The sequence below is a fragment of the Panthera leo genome, chromosome A2, assembly GCF_018350215.1.
Source record: "Panthera leo isolate Ple1 chromosome A2, P.leo_Ple1_pat1.1, whole genome shotgun sequence".
Lineage (NCBI taxonomy): Eukaryota > Metazoa > Chordata > Mammalia > Carnivora > Felidae > Panthera > Panthera leo.
This window is the reverse complement of record NC_056680.1, coordinates 15,148,091-15,165,758: the sequence shown is the minus strand read 5'-3', so window position 1 is coordinate 15,165,758 and position 17,668 is coordinate 15,148,091. Positions and strand designations below refer to the sequence as shown.

Below are 17,668 nucleotides of genomic sequence, written 5' to 3'. Positions count from 1 at the left end.
CACTCAGGTGACCTCACGGCCCCTGGGTCGAGGGGCCAAAAGAGAGGCTGCCTTGTGCCCCACGGGACGGGGAGCAAGCAGGGAGACATCGCAGCGTACTCGGCCCAATCTGCGGCCCTGGGATACCCTTGCCTGAAAAGGCGGTTTTGTTCCGGGAAGGCAGAGTCTTGGGAGCAAGACTGAAAGCTTTTAACTGGTCTAATAAGGGGGGAAAAAAATGGGGACAGCGGTCCCAGGGAATATTCCATTAAATTACCTTCAAGCTGGAAGCCTGCCTATAAATTAAAAACTTGCAGGAAGATAAGACCATCCCTTCCAAGGCACTGAGGTCTACAGAAGATATGTAAATAAATGCTGACATAACCCTGCTCTCAGGCTGTTCTGTTTTCTGACTACCAAAACGATAACAGTCATTATGGAAAATATGGAGACGGATGAAGAAAAATATCAGTTTCCCACAATCAATATAAACACCCAGGGAGGGTCACTATTAATATTTTATTCCATATCTTTCCAATCCACTTATACCCTCTCTTCCACTAATTCAAAGAAGCTCATTTTCCCCCACAAACTCTGCAGGTGGGACATATCTTACAACCAGAGGTGCCTCTGACACCATTTTTCTTTGTTAGCAGAACATAAAACGTAGTGCCAATGCCGTGATGGCTGGAAAAAACGTAGTGCGGGTGTGGGGGCTCCCGTATACGTTTCACACAGTTAAGATCATGCCATTAGTAAACTCTTTTTGAACTAGGAGAGTTTGCAATTTATCAGAGTTCGCAACTTCTTACAGCTGTCGACAGGATTAAATCTTCATTTCGAGCCAAGCTGACACTCAAAATTAGCCACCCTGGAATAGTAGACAAGATACAGAGAGAAACGGAAGGATACTGTGGAAAACCGTCTCCTTCTATAAGAGGGACCCTTCTTTTGACTAACACAACAATACCATATGACCACAGATGTGGCTGCCAACGCCTGCTTCCTTCAGAGCGCAGCAGTCACGGATCAGTGTCCCTGTTCTCCCAGCGGCTGGGCTCAGAAGGTCCAGTGGACGGACAGGACGTTGGAGCAGACAGAGATGGTGACAAAAAAGACACAGCTTCAGCTCAGAGGCCAGCAAGCCAATGCCAGCAAGAACAAACCAGAAAACCGCCGACCACGGCACTTTCCGTCGCCTGGCCATCTGTGCCCTCTCCCTGTCCCCATTACAGTTCCTACTGTGCTCATGGCCAGCTTTCCCGCAACACATGCCCTCCTTCTCTAAGGGGTGCTTGGAAACGCCTCACTTAAGAGCTGGCGGAGAGCAGGCAGACCCGGGTCACGGGAGGCTCAAGTTGGGCCCTGGCTTTCTTGGGCTTGGGGGCCTCAGTTATAAAATGAGGAACGGGCCGGGTCTGTAATTTTCCAGGACACCTCGAGCTGGCCACGAGTCCCCTGGGGGAGCGGGAGGAGGACGGGATGTACAGTGCTTGAGAGAAAGCAACGCCTGATCCCTTTCATTTGTCTCTAGGTATCATATTGATTTTGTAATTTCAAAAGCATGAGGGCTTTTTGTTGGCATTTTTGTTTTTCAGATTAGGGCAGGGATTTAAAAAGCATGGGAGACCGTGGGCTAAATGTGGGGGACCTGCGCACTGTTTGCTCAAGTTTCTTCTAGCTTTAAAATCCAAATGTCTCCCTGAGTTGATCAGTGAACTCCCCAGCCCTCCCTGGCACACCCAGGGACCCCCCCACAATGAGGTGCTAATAAATCTCTTTAGTCCCACGGGGTCCTGGCTAATACTTCAAGAAGGAAGGAGGTCTTTACCCCCCCAAAAGCACCTGGCCAGGAGCACAGAAAGCCCACTCAGGGTTTAAGGGCAATACATCATGTTCAGTTCTGCCTTCATTTTTTCCAAATCAGATTTACAATTTCTTTCATTGTCAATATAATCTAAGAAGTATATTACAGCTGACCCCTGAACACGGGTTTGAACTGCACTGGTCCATACAGCCCAGCACCATAAAACGTATTTTCTCTTCCCTGTGATTTTCTTTTCTTCCTTAACATTCTCTCTTCTCTGGCTTACTTTATTGTAAGACAACTGTATATAACACAGACAACATACAAAATATGTGTCCATCAACTGACTATGTTATCTGTCAGGCCTCCGGTCAACAGTAGACTATTAGTAAAGTTTTTAGGGACTCCAAAGTCACCTGTGAATTTTCAACTGCATGGGGGAGGGGTCAGGGGCGCTGACCCTCGAGCCACCTTGTCCGAGGGTCAACGGTATTATTTCTCTCATTCTCCCTTTGCAGTCATTCCTTCTATCTTAGAAACAAAACCCAAAAAACCACACAAACACAGAAGCTTCTGGCTTGCCGACCGTGCGTGCCAACCGGAAGCCTGTGTCTGCTTCACAAGTGCTTTGGAGACGCTGTGCAGGCAGGGGTGTCCTCAAGTCCCGGATGGGAGGGACACAGGATGGGCGCGAGGCCCCAGGGCCAGGGAAATGGGAGCTCACAGGGTACTGGGCTAATGGAGAGCACATACAGATGTGACCGGCCGCTGGCGGGGGGCCTTCTCGGGGTGAACACGAAGGCCCTGCGTTTAGGAGGAAGTCTAATTGCCAGTGTCATCCCGGCACGATCCAGAAACACTGTGGCTTCGCGAATCTGAGCCGGGGCCCTGCGCTGCACCGACTCCGGTGAACCTTCCAAGCACAAGTTCCCTCCAAGGCCTGTACAGAACCAACCAGCCACCCCACCCCCCGGAAGTCTCACTGTCACCCCTGGCTGTGGCTGTGGTGGGGACACAAGTCTCCCGATCCACTCCAGACAGCATGAGGCTTGCCCGGGGACCGCTGGGGAACTGTCAGCCTCTAGTCGTCTGCCTTCCTTTTGCCTCTGTTCCCCCACCTCCCCCGAGCCCTGCCCACCACCATCCCCAGAAGTACTTCTGAGGGACGCAGGGGGTGGCTTTCCCTGTAAGAAGGCCGACGATCGGAGTGCGGACGGGACAGCATGGAAGGTGGGGACTTGAGTTCACCTTACAGCTTAGGAGAGGAAAGATCCCGGAGAGGCGTGGAATACAGAGAACAGAGAGAAGTAAGAGATGTTACGTAAGAAGGAGCAGATTTAACAACGAATTGGTTTTGTGAGACAGGGTGTCAAAGCCAGATCCTGGGGACGAGAGCCGAGCCTGCGGTTTCCAGAAGAGACAGCCGGGGTCTGGGGGAGAACTCCAGCAGGAAGCTGGCGCTCAGGGTGTCCTGGGTGCTGCTGTCCAGGCTCCGGGGCCCAGAGCCTGCACGGCTCAGACACTCCTACCCACCACTTAGCAGCTGATAAAACATTTTTTTGAGGTGGACGCATAGGCCACGCTCAGGCCTGGCTGAACACAGAGGAGCATGGTGGGATGACCCAATAATAGCTTGAAAGCCACGGGGCTCTTCAGAGAAAACCCTGGCGGTATATAAACCCCAGCATCATCGTTCAGTGTGGCCCCGGCTGGTGTCCTCTCAGCTTTTTATCCCAACGGCCTCGCAGAGAAGCTGACGGCTCATTAGATCTTTCTCACTTGTTCCTCCTGGTTCCCGGAAACTTCGCCTCTGCAGCCAGCCTCTAATCTGCGTCTACACCCGTGCCGCGAAGGCCCAGGCCGCACATACAGGAGGCGGCCCTGGTGCCGAGGGTCCCTCTCGGGGGCAGGGAGCGGGGTGCGGCCCAGGTCCCAAACCCCACCGACCAGCCCCTTTGCAGAGCTCCCGGGGCAGAGCAGCATGGGGGTGACTTGGCTGGTGTCACGGAGAGGCATCTTCTGGCGTCACCTGTGAGCCAGCCTCTGTTCTGGGGCTGACGGCGGATCTGAGGGCAGAAAGCCAGGCACCAGGCCCGGTTTCCGGAAGACAGTCAAGTGCTTTCACAAGCATCTCAAGCCCTCAGGACTGGAACAAGGGTGCCCAAGGGTCCCCATTCCAGAGGGCAGGGGACCCTTAAGCACCCAGGGGCACGTGCTGGAGACTGGAGCTTTGCACCTCGGCTCCTCTCTGGGGCGGTCTTTCTGCTCGGGTCTGCTCCCCGCTCCCCGCAAAGTTCCTGTTGTAAACCCCACCCCCCCTTCCTTCACCCCCCTTGCCTCTCCGACCCCATATTTTTACTCTCTGCAGGCTCAAACGCAAACAGTGCGTTCTGGCAAAGGCACCTCCACCTTTACCCGCAAGCTCACAGGTGAAATCGGGGGAGGAGGGGCACAAGGGGGCAGGGAGGTGGGGCCAGTCCCTCCCACTTCCCCTGATTTCACGACGGCTCATGGAATCAGGCTCATCGTTGCTCAGCCGCTTCTCGCCAGCAGAAATTCTACTTGGAGATACTTGTGAGACGTGAAGTTTCCTGCCCGTCGGGAAGGCGATCAAATGTTCCCCAACAGACATTTTGTCCCGCCCTCCCTCACCTCTCGGAGCACAGGGCCAACCTGGGGCTCCTCCTCCTGGCCCCGATGTGCTCTCCTGCGTCGGCACAGTGATCCCAGGGAGCCGTGCCGGTTCAGTCTCAGACTGTCTCCCACACTGGCCTCCACGCCCCCTGCTAGCACCTAGCCCAGGTCTGGCCAGGCGCTCAGTAACATCGGGGGAAAGAACAAATGAATTCACGCTCCCTGAGGAGGGGAGCAGACTGCCGGTTGAGAGCTCAAGCACCCGAATTTGAATCCCAGGGCCATTACTTATTACCAGTGAGAGCCTCAGTTTCTACGTCAGTAAAATGGGGATGACAGGCACACCGACGCTTAAAGGAACAATGTGAGGGATAAGGAAGATGGGGAAGGTAAAAGCCTGAGCACCGATCAGATCGGGGGCAAAAGCAGGTAGGAAACAGGAGGGGGGGCACACAGACTTTCTTCATATTCTAGCAGCTGCCAGGTATCGCCTGGAAATGTGGAAAATATACCCACCAATGTGATGTGGTGGTTGACTAAGCACCATCAGGGCATGATTATGTCCAAAGAGGAAACTATGAACAGTGCCCCAGCGGCCGAGGGCCTGCGGGAGGCAGCGTCTGGGGGCTACAGGAGGCAGCCGCAGAAATCAAAACCACAAATCTATTAGACAAGTTCCAGTGGGAAGCCGGCTCTCGATTTGTCTCGCCTCCCAACTGTCACCCTGCTGGCAGGAACCGAGGCGATCGCTCCATCAGACCCCGAATCCCTTTTGCTTTCTGCGCGGAGGCCTGCAATCCTCCCTCCTCCCCCTGCTCTCCCCTCGCGGTGCTGCCCACGAGATACCGCCCACACAGCTCTGCCCAGACTAATTCATGTGCCTTGGAAACTCCTTCTGCCAGTTTTCTCAACATTTCACGAAGCAAACAGTCCTAGCAAGACCGGGTAGGGGCAAGGGGAGGAGGGGAGAAAAATCCAATAACATCACAGAACAGCCTTAATAAAGGACTTCGGCATTTCGGGGTTCCCAGTAATTTGCGCATCAGGCATCGTTTTCCAATCTGGAAGTTACATGGATGAAAGGAGGGCCCCTTCACAGCCACGTTCCCATGCAGACTGCCAGCCGTTCGGCACAGAGGCAGCCCCCAGCACAGCAAAACCAGTCACACATACAAAATTCTGAAGAAGACAATGTCAGGCACAGCTGACTGACCATCCCAGCACCCGCTGGCCATCCCCTTCCCTCAGGCAGCTTGACCAAAGAAGCTAAAAAGACTGAACCTGCTTTCCTTAGCTTCCGTTGAAGCTGGGGAGTACCCACATAACTGGGGCTAACAGAACCTCAGTGGGATTTTGTTGGGGGAGTTGTGGGAAAGTTCTTGCTTTCCAGGTAACAGAAACAGTCACACTGCCCCCCTTCTGCTTCTGTCTTGCATGGAAATGTGATATCTGGAGCTGCAGCAGCCATCTTGCCACCAAGAGGTGATAAGGCAGGAAGGAAAAGGCTGAGAGAAGCCCCAAGATGCCAACTCAGAGCCCTATCCTGGTTCAGTCCCAGCACCTTGGGCCTTTTTATATGGGAAAAATCAACTCCCATCTGCTTAAGACACCCATAGCTCAGGTTTTCAGTTACTTGCAGCTAAAAGCATTACCAGTTGATCTGAGACCTCATCCTTAATCTATATAGCATGATCTCCTTACTGATTCAACGCTATTTCTATCATACCAGGTTTTAAGGTAGATGTCATATCATTTGATCCTTAAAGTTTCTTTCTTTCTTTTTTTTTTTTTTTAAGTTTATTTTTGAGAGAGAGAGAGCACACTGTTAGTGCAGAGACTGATGCAGGACTCGAACCCACGAACCGTGAGGTCATGACCTGAGCCAAAATCAAGAGTCGGATGCTTATATAAGGTACCTATATAGATGTATAGGTACATCTCCACTCAACAGTCTCAGGGCCACTCCGACTCAAAGGGTCGGGACTACGTCTCTTCCAGACTCCCTACCGCAGTCAGTAGCTCAGTCATCTGCTTTGTGTCCGGCTCAGGGTCCTGCCTAATGACACCAGCTCCTACACATTGTCATCCAATAGGCGATGAAGTGCTGCAAATTTCACCATCTGAGTATTTTTCTAACCTACCCATCTCCCTCCACTACTCCCACCTATAGCCTAAGTCATACACACCTGGACTATTGTCATAGCCTCTTAGCAGGCCTGCCTGCATCCACACTGCCCTTTCCACAGTGAATTTATAAAAACCACAAATTTGACCGTGCCATTGCCTTTCTTAGAGTCCTTCCATGGTTTCCCATGGCCTCCATGATGAAGTCCAAACTCCTTAAGACCTAAAAGGACACGCCTGATCTGGCCCCTAACCCTCTCCAGCTTCTCCAGCCCTAGTTAGTCTTTCCTCCTGGCTCTCTGTTCCGGTAATACTGTCGTTCCTCCAGCTTCTCAACGTCATCAGATACATTTCTACTTTGGGGCCACCACGCATAATGTTCCCTTTGAAAGAGCTCCCCTCCAGCTTTATGGCTTTGCTTTAACCCTTACTCATCCCTCTGGAGCCCAGTGACTTTCTGTTTCAGATATTGTGCTTTTCTGTTCTAGATTTCCAGTTCTTTTTTTTTTTTTTTTTAAATAGTTTCCATTTCTCTTCTGAGATTCACCATCTGTTCCCTCATTATGACCATCTTTTCCTTTAAGTCCCAGACCATTTATATAACAGATGTCTCTGGCTTTCTCTCCTAATTCCAACATCTGGGTCATCTCTGAATCTATTTCTACTGGGCTGCCCCCTCTCCACTCCCCTTTTTCTTTCTTGATTATGAGCCACACTTTCCTGATTCTTTGCAAGGCTAGTACTTTTTTTTTTTTTTTTTTTAATTATTATTATATGTTGGACACACAAGTAAAAAACCAACCATACTGGGAGTCGAGATCATATGGTCTCCTCTAAAGGTGTTGAGTTTTGTTCTGAGAGTTCCTTTTGAAACTGTCAGGCTTACTTTTATTTTTTATTAAGTCGAGTCTATGCTGATTTTGTTTTTGGCTCTAGGGGGTCATCCCTACTTCTCACATATGGCCTTTTGGGGCTCTCAACTCCATACTGCTGGCTGGGCCATAACCCCAAGATCTCTGAGCACCGAGCAGTCTGCTCGTATCTCTGGTCTCCTCTCAATCTTGTTATCACCATTTTCTACTAGGCCTCATAGAGTCCTGCTTTGTGCACATGCAGCCCTCAGCAGAGGCCCTGCGGTGAACACAGGTTTCTGCTCCCCCGCACCACTCTCACACCACACCCTGGTCTCCCGATTTTCAGGGAAAACGAAGTGCTGACCTCCAAAGACAGCTTTTTCAATAAACCTGTGCAGGAGTTCAGCGAGAACCAGGTGAATCACCATGGTAACTAACAATTTCCGCTAAACAGTTGAAAACTCACAGCTGATGAGTTCAAGAATAATGTTCCTCAGTGAGATTATAACATTTTCAACTGGAGGCAATGGTCAAAAAAAAAAAAAAAGAGCTAATTAGATGGCCTTCCCACAATGCCTAGTACAGAGTCAGCTTGGGGTGACCTGGCTGCCCTCCCAGTAACACAGTGGAGTAGACAGGGGCTCCCACGGCCTGGGATGTTATACAAAGCAAGGTCCTCAGCTTTGTTTTTCTGTCTCTCAATATTCCTGTGTGCTTAAAAGGAGCAAGGCACTGTGTTAACAAGTTCTAATGGGTAGTTTTCCAAATCCATATGCTATTCTCCGCTACATTCCGGATTAATTATAATGGGAAAACTGCCTCATTTGAGACATGTCTTTTGAGTGAGAAAACTGGAGGTCATATATCCATATGGCACTGGTATTGTGAGTTGGTGTACTGAAGTTCTAATTCAGCCAAGTTTTGCAGTGATCGGGGGTTATTTTTAACTTTGTGCTTTCTTTGCATATAAGGAGTACAGTATTGCGGGGGGGCGGGGGGGGAGCGCCTGGATGGTTCAGTGGGTTAAGCATCCGACGCTTGATTTCAGCTCAGGTCACGACCTCGGTTCGGGGGACTGAGCTCCGCATCGGGCTCTGTGCTGACAGCACGGAGCCTGCTTGGGATTCTCTCTCTCCCTCTCTCTGTCTGCCCCTCCCCTCCTCAAAATAAATAAACTTAAAAAAAAAAGGAAGTACAGTATTGGATCTGACCCAAAGTCCATTTCGGCCCACTACCCTGTCTCCGACAGAGCACCTCACGGGCTGCTACGGATGGACAGAACTATCCGTCTCATGATGTCTTTAACTTTTTAAAGCCTGTTTATGTCCAGTCTTAAGCTGAAAAGTATGGAGATGATCTAACTGCCACGGGAAACATCCCTGATATGCTCTAGTCACTTGTTTCTGGAGTTTCCGGGAGCGATCCCTCAATCCCATATCCCGAAACTTGGTAACCTTGGAGGGGATCTTGCACGGAGTGATTCTGGCACACCCAGAACGGGTCCTTCTGCTCAGGCTAGTGGTGATTTAATAAGCGGTCTCCCTCTTTCAATGGCTGGCTTTGCCTTGAATCCCCGACCGCATGAAAAGCCAAAAGGCACTTTAGAGACCACTTGGTCCCACCGTCTCCTTCTAATGATGAGAAAACGGAGCCTCCCGACTCACACCAGTTTATACTGTTAATCAGGGACACAAGAGTTAAAATCGGAGCTTTGGCTCCCGGCTTAGTGAATTTTCACTCCGGCTTTGCTTCCTGGAGACCACCTCCTCATGCCTTTTAGACTGTCTTCTCTGGACCCTCTGAAATGTCATTCTATCTGGAGGTTTTACTAGTACTATACCAATGAAGATGCCTTTTTTTTTTTTTCCTTTCTCGCTTTACAATTGCAAATAAAGTCATATGTTTTTTGGCCTGTACGGCAACACAATGATTGAGTGTTGAAAGGTCAGCAAATAACAGCCAACGATGACCTCCCGGGGCCATTCTGGAAGTACCCCTAAAACACTCAAATCCATCACCCTCTAAATGAGCGGTCCTGAGTCTCATGTGCCACACCTGTGGCTCTAAGAGCCCTTGCCAGAGTTCATCCTCAACAGCGAGTCCCTGTAATACCCGGAAGACCTTGGCATTGCCTCCCAACACACGCGGCACTAACTGGGGCACCTCCAGGCTGACACTCACCTTTGCATAAGCAGTTGTCTTAATAAACCACTGTCTGAGGTACTTCTGTTCCACCTTTGCTCCAGAACGCCACGAACAGCCATGCTCATCCACCTGCTCGTTGGCAAGCACCGTTTGATCCACTGGGTCCCAGTTGACCAAGGCCTGTTATAACCCATAAAACAAAATGGTAAAATCTGGTGAGCATCCTGAAGAGGGTCATCTTCAGCTTCTTACATGTGAGAAGATCCGTAAGTGCGGTATCTCTGTATCTCTGCTCTGAGGCTTGAGGGCATCTCCTTGGAGTACTGCTTGGCAAGGAAACCCCTAGCAACCTGTAACAAGGAAGAGCGTATGAACCACCTCTTGGTGGTGGAACAGGCTCCGGAGCCTGGGAGTTGAGGCGGCAGAAGAGTAGGGAGAACCTAAGCGTGTCTCGTCCCTCAGATGCAGCGAGATGGTGAGCGAATCGTTCTGAACACCCGAGAATCAAGCAGAGGTCTGAGAGAACAAAAACTGCCAGTCTGCGAGTAAAAAAGCGACCACCTTGTGGAAAGCACGGCGTATGGAGAGTTGATCCGGGGGAGACAAAGCTACAAGTGTGGCAGCAGGGAGGAAGCCTGGTTACGGAGGCTACTGCAAAGTATTTTAAGCAGCAGAACACAAAATTCTAACTTTCAGAAGTCCGTTACAGTGGGGGAAGTGCCTGGCTTAAAGGAGCTCGCGTAGCAAAGCGGGAGGAATGTTAGGAGTGACAGCAAGGTCTGAGGGTCCCCTGGTCACAAGAGGGATGGGTGGCACCAACATGCCATGCTGCGTCTCGGCACAGGAGTGGGGAACTGAGGCTGTTTCGGGTAGTAAGCAGGGGTTCTGGCTTTCTGCTGTTTTGACGTAAACTGAACCGCTGTGCGGTCCTGCGGCCGCTTTCCTCACACAAGCTGGCAAAAGCGTGGTGAGAGCCTCTCTCAGAGGCACAGAGCCCCACAGAGCTGACAGCACAGAGCCTGCTTACATCCTCTGTTTCCCTCTCTCTCTCTGCCCCTCCCCTGCTCTCTCTCTCTCTCAAAAATAAACATTAAAAAAAAATAACAAACATAAAGAATTGATAATAATAGCGGAGGGATTTAACATCCCACTTACAGCATGGACAGATCATTGAAGCGGAAAATCAATAAGGAAACAATGACTTTGAATGACACACTGAACCAAATGGACTTAGATATATTCAGAACATTTCATCCTGAAGCAGCAGAATAAACATTCTTTTTTTTCTAACTGCTTATTTATTTATTTTGAGGGGGGAGGGGCAGAAAGAGAGAGAGGGAGAGAATCCCAAGCAGGCTCCGCACTGTTAGCACAGAGCTCAATGCAGGGCTCGATCCCATAGATGGTAAGATCATGACCTGAGCCAAAATCAAGAGTTGGGCACTCAACTGACTGAGCCACCCAGGCACCCCGTGAAAACATATTCTTTTTGAGCACACATGGAACATTCTCCAGAACAGACCACATACTGGGTCACAAATTAAACCCTCAACAGGTACAAAAAAGATCAAGATTATACCATGCATGTTTTCAGATCATATTGCTATGAAACTTGAAGTCAACCACAAGAAAAAATTTGAAAAGTTCTCAAATACATGGAAGTTAAAGAACATCCTACTGAAGAATAAATGGGTTAACCAAGAAATTAAAGAAGAAATAAAAAAATACATGGAAGCAAATGAAAATGAAAACACGACAGTCCAAACCCTTTGGGATGCAGCAAAGGCAGTCCTAAGAGGGAAGTATATTGCAATTCAGGTACATCTCAAGAAGCAAGAAAGGTCCCAAATAACCTAACCTTACACCTAAAGGAGCTAGAAAAGGAACAAATAAAGCAAATAAAGCCTAAAGCCAGCAGAAGAAGGGAAATAATAAAGATTAGAGCAGAAACAAATGATACTGAAACAACAACAACAACAACAACAAAAAACAGTAGAACAGATCAATGAAACTAAGAGCTGGTTCTTTGAATTAACAAATTGATGAACCTCTAGTCAGACTTCTCGAAAATAGAAAGGACCCAAATAGACAAAATCATGAATGAAAGAGGAGACATCACAACCAACACCACAGAAATACAAACAACTGTAAGAGAATACTATGAAAAATTATATGCCAACAAACTGGGCAATCTGGAAGAAACAGACAAATTGCTAGAAAGTCACAAACTACCATAACTGAAACAGGAAGAAATAAAAAATTTGAACAGACCCATAACCATCAAAGAAACTGAATCAGTAATCACAAATCTCCCAACAAACAAGAGACCTGGGCCAGATGGCTTCCCAGGGGAATTCTACCAGACATTTAAAGAAGAGTTAATACCTATTTTTCTCAAATAGAAGGAAAACTACCAAACTCATTCTACAAAGCCTTGATTCCAAAACCAAAGACCCCACAAAAAAGGAGAATTACAGGTCAATATCCCTGAGGAATATGGTTGTAAAAATTCTCAATAAAATACTAGCAAATCGAATTCAACAGTACATTAAAAGAATTATTCACCATGATCAAGTGGGATTTATTCCTGGGCTGTAGGGCTTATTCAATATTCACAAATCAATCAACATGATACACCACATTAATAAAACAAAAGACAAGAACCATACGATCCCGTCAATAGATGCAGAAAGAGCATTTGACAAAATACAGCATCCATTCTTTCTTTTTTTTTTTTAATTTTTTTAATGTTTACTTATTTTTGAGAGACAGAGATAGGGCATGAGTGGGAGGGTGGGGCAGAGAGAGAGGGAGACACAGAATCCAAAGCGGGCTCTAGGCTCTGAGTTGTCAGCACAGAGTCCGACGTGGGGCTTGAACCCACAAACTATGAGATCATAACCTGAGCTAAAGTCAGATGCTTAACCAACTGAGCCACCCAGGTGCCCCATACAACATCCATTCTCGATTAAAACCTCAACAAAGTAGGGATAGATGGAACACACCTCAACATGATAAAGGCCATATAAGAAAGACCCATAGCTAATATCATCCTCAATGGGAAAAACTGAGAGCCTTTCCCCTACAGTTAGGACCGGGACCAAGGATGTCCACTCTCACCATTACTATTTAACATAGTACTGAAAATCTTAACCTCAGCAATCAGACAACAAAAAGAAATAAAAGGCATCCAAATTGGAAAAGAAGAAGTCAAACTCTCACTATTTGCAAACAACATGATACTCCGTGTAGAAAACCCAGAGGACTCCACCAAAACACTGCTAGAATAATACATGAATTCAGCAAAGTTGCAGGATATAAAATCAATGTGCAGAAATCGGTTGCATTTCTATATACCAATAACGAAGCAGCAGAAAAAGAAATCAAGGAATCAATCCCATTTGCAACTGCACCAAAAACGGTAAGATACCCAGGAATAAACCTAACCAAAGAAGTAAAAGATGTGTACTCTGAAAACTATAGAACCCTTATGAAAGAAATTAAAGAGGATACAAAGAAGTGGAAAAGCATTCCATGCTCATGGATTAGAAGAACAAGCATTGTCAAAATTATTACTACCCAAAGCAATCTACGTATTTAATGCGATCCCTATCAAAATACCACCAGACTTTTTCACAGAGCTAGAACAAACAATCCTAAAATTTGTATGGAACCACAAAAGACCCTGAATAGCCAAAGCAATCCTGAAAAAGAAAAACAAAACTGGAGGCATCATGATTCCGGATTCCAAGCTATATTACAAAGTTGCAGTCATAAAGACAGTATGGTACTGGCATAAAAACAGACACATAGATCAATGGAACAGAAGAGAAAATCCAGAAATGGACCCACAACTATATGGCCAACTAATCTTTGACAAAGCAGGAAAGACTATCCAATGGAAAAAAAGACAGTCGCTTCAACAAATGGTGTTGGAAAAACTGGACAGCGACATACAGAAGAATGAAACCGGGCCACTTTCTTATACCATACACAAAAATAAACTCAAAATGGATGACAGACTTAAATGTGAGACAGGAAACCATCAAAATCCTAGAGGAAAAAGCAGGCAAAAACCTCTTTGACCTCAGCCACAGCAACTTCTTACTAGACACGTTGCTGAAGGCAATGGAAACAAAAGCAAACATGAACTCTTGGGACTTCATTAAGATAAAAAACGTCTGCACAGCAAAGGAAACAATCAACAAAACTAAAAGGCAGCCTACGGGATGGGAGAAGATATTTGCAAACAACATGATACAGGGTGAGTATCCAAAATCTATGAAGAACTTATCAAACTCAACACGCAAAAAACAAATAACCCAGTTTAAGAAGTGGGCAGAAGACATGAATAGACACTCTGCCAAAGAAGACATCCAGATGGCCAACAGACACATGAAAAGATGCTCAACATCACTCACCATCAGGGAAATACAAATCGAAACCACGGTGAGATGCCACCTCACACTTATCAGAATAGCCAAAATTAACAACACAAGAAACAACAGGTGTTGGTGAGGATGAGGAGAAAAGGGAACCCTCCTGCACTATTGGTGGGAATGCAAACTGGTGCAGCCACTCTGGAGAACAGTATGGAGGTTCCTCAAGAAACTGAAAATAGAACTAGCCTATGACCCAGCAGTTGCACTATTAGGTGTTTACCCAAAGGATACAAAAATACCGATACAAAAGGGTACATGCACCCCAATATTTATAGCAGCATTGTCAACAATAGCCAAACTATGGAGAGAGTCCAAATGTCCACCAACTGATGAATGGATCAAGAAGATGTGGTATATAATAATGTGGTATATAATGGAATATTACTCAGCTATCAAAAAAGAATGAAATTTTGCCACCTGCAGTGATGTAGATGAAGCCAGAATGTATTATGCTAAGTGAAATAAGTCAGTCACAGAAATACAAATACCGTTATGATTTCACTCGTGCAGAATTTAAGAAACAAAACAGATGAATATATGCGAAGGGAAAAGGAAGAGGAAAGAGGGAAACAAACCCCAAGAGACTCTTAACAACAGAGAACAAACTGAGGGTTGATGGAAGAAGGTGGGTGGGAGACGGGCTACATGGGTGATGGGTATTAAGGAGGATACTTGTGATGAGCACTGGGTGTTGTATGTAAGTGATGAATCACGGAATTCCACTCCTGAAACCAAAACTGCACTGTATGTTAACTAAAATTGAAATTTAAAAACAGTATCCTTTTTATTATTTTATTATCTTTTAATGTTTATTTTTGAGAGAGAAAGAGACTGTGAGTGGGAGAGGGGCAGAGAGAGAGAGGGAGACACAGAATCCGAAGCAGGCTCCAGGCTCTGAGCTGTCAGCACAGGACCTAACGTGGGGCTCGAACCCACGAACCGTGAGATCATGACCTGAGCCGAAGTCAGACGCTTAACCGACTGAGCCACCCAGGTGCCCCCCAAAATATATCTTTAAAAAAAAAAAAAAAAAAAACAGGTTTGGGAGGAAGCCTGTGAGCATCTGTCTAATCAAGTTTGGTATCTTCTTGTGCCAAAAGATGAACCTATGTGATTGGAAATTTTAAGAAACACAGGAAAAGAAAAAAACATGGTACCTGGAACTTCGTAGAATCAGGTTGTTTTAGGGGAAACAAATATATTTATTTGAATAGAAACAGCTAACGTTTACTGACTGATTGCCATATGCTAGATGCTGTGCTTAAGGGCCAAACTAAGGTTGGCTCTTCCAATCCTGCACAACCACATTTGGAGGTAAGAATATTATCTTTACTATTTTTACTCGCAGCAAGAATTACTATCCAATGCCACTCACTGGGCGAGAGACCTTTGCGGTGTTAGTAGAAAACCTGCCCCTCATGAAGCACACTATCTACACTTGGGAGTTCATAGACCAGCCAGTGGAGGTAAGAATATTATTCCCCCCAGATTGCAGAGGAGGAAATTGAGGAACAGAGAGATTAAATAACTTGCCTGAGGTCACACAGTCAGTGACAGAGAAAGGGCAGGAACTCAGGTCTCTCAAAACCGTAAAACTTTTTTGCAACTTTTAAAAACTCCTGTTTACGTTCAAGCAGGACATACAGAGAGCAGTGTGGACAAATCTGAAGCGTACAACTCAACAAATTGTTACCACCACTCATTATCAAGATAAAGAACATTCCCAGCATCCCAGAAGATTCCGTGGTGCCTTCTCCCAAGTCAGTATCTGCCCCCGAAAGGTAACAATATTCCAAGATCTATGCCCATACACGTGTCTGGCTCACTCTGAAGCTGCAGTCTTAGCCACTATGAGCCTTCTCTCCAGACTTCTAATTAGTTCCTATCGTCATTTACAATAAATCCCTCTGACGTCAAAGTTCACTCCTTTATGACATTAAGGTAAACCATAATACAAAGAAGGCAATGAATACGGGGAGATGTGTCTGGGCACTGAAATACCCTGACTTGATACACATTGTTTTCAAAAAACTTTTTATTTTAATTTTTTTTAATGTTTATTTATCTTTGAGAGAGAGAGAGAGCATGAGCAAGGGAGGGGCAGACAGAGAGGGAGACACAGAATCCAAAGCAGGCTCCAGGCTCTGAGCTGTCAGCACAGAGCTGGACGCAGGGCTCGAACTCAGGAACCGTGAGATCATGACCTGAGCCGAAGTCGGCCGCTTAACCGACTGGGCCACCCGGGGGGGGGGGGGGGGGGGGGACCCTCAAAAATTTCTGAAAGAAATAAAATTTTACTAAGCAATTCTAAGACGAGATGATGCTGAGCATTGTCCGTTTCCCCCTCCAAATCCTCTTTCCACCGTGGTCTGCACCCCAGAAAGTTGACCTCTGCAGCCGGCATTAACTTGGACCCTTGCCCTCCCGCTGTGCTCAACCAGTGGGAGGTGCCCCCGGGCGACTTCGCAGTCAGGCCTCCTCTAATGGTACCAAAGGCCACACCCTCTATCACAGAGGCCTCTGCTACTGTTCTTCCAGTCCTAGTGTCGGCCCCCTCAGCCTGGGGTGGCAAAGGCTTCCCTCTGGCGCCCATGTCAGGTGTTTGATCACCCCTTGCTGGTTCCCCTAAACTCTACACAAAAACAGTCTCTTTATTACATTTTCTTCAATAACTGCTTTCCAGTGTATTCCCTACTTCCCACCATGACCGTGACTGATCCAGAGATATGTCTAAAAATTAGGAGTGGAGGACAGACTAACCCATCTGTGGGCTGTGCTTTTACAACTGAAACGTAGGGCGTCCGGTTGAAAAGCTTAAGCCTGCACAGCGTGGAGGCGGAATGGGAAAGATCTGTACGGAATGATTTGTCCCTCTCATTTCGGGGTCCGGAAAAATCTTGAAGCCATAAATATAGAAAGACAAAATAGAGGACAAAACTGCCTTAGACCTAAAAACTTTAGGCTGATAAAGTAAGGATGAGCATCATAGCTATTATTTCCTGTATTAGGGGCTAGAGAGAAGGGTACCACTTAAAATAAAAGACAAAAAAAAAAAAAAAAAAAAAAAAGACCAAGTATTGTTTAGGAACATAGACAAGTCTTTCATGAACCGCCCCCAACCCGCAAAAGATGCACAGCTAAAACTGTATAGAGAACAAAGGAAAAAAGCCCGGGGCACCTGGGTGGCTCAGTCAGTTAAGCATCTGACTCTAGGTTTCTGTTCAGGTCATGATCTCATGGTTCATGAGTTCAAGCCCCGCATCGGGCTCTATGCTGACAGCGCAGAGCCTGCTGGGGATTCTCTCTCTCCTCTCTCTCTCTGCCCCTCCCCTGCTCCCTCTCACTCTCTCTCTCTCTCAAAATAAATAAACTTAATTTTTTTTTTTAACTTAAAAAACAGAAAAAAGAAAAAAAGCCCTTCATGCAGCACTTCTGCCTCCGGCCCCCAGCAAACCTCCAAGGAGACAGGAGAAGCAAACAGTACCACAGACTGCAAAAACAAACAGGACTTTATTTTCTTATCAACATTTCCCACAGGGCCTGGCATCTCTCAGGCTCTAGGTTACAAAATGCAACGAGGGAGATGTGCTCCTAAGAGGCTTACACATTATCGTAAAACCCCGGTGTTGAATGAAAGGCAAATACAGGCGAAATGCAAAACCAATTTCCCCCCCAGTGGAAGT

The 17,668-nt window shown here is 46.9% G+C and overlaps 1 protein-coding gene across 5 annotated transcripts in view; it reads right to left on the bottom strand.

The window, feature by feature from the left end:
• The window catches only part of LARS2 (leucyl-tRNA synthetase 2, mitochondrial), a 176,734-nt gene that overhangs the window by 84,866 nt on the left and 74,200 nt on the right, over positions 1–17,668 (bottom strand). For all 5 annotated transcript variants that reach the window (XR_006199811.1, XM_042929069.1, XM_042929070.1 and 2 more), the window contains one exon: positions 9,580–9,723. Coding sequence is in view for 4 of the 5 variants with exons in the window: in XM_042929069.1 (XP_042785003.1) it covers positions 9,580–9,723 (144 nt within the window). In the remaining variant the exon portion in view is untranslated. The remainder of the gene's footprint in view (positions 1–9,579; positions 9,724–17,668) is intronic.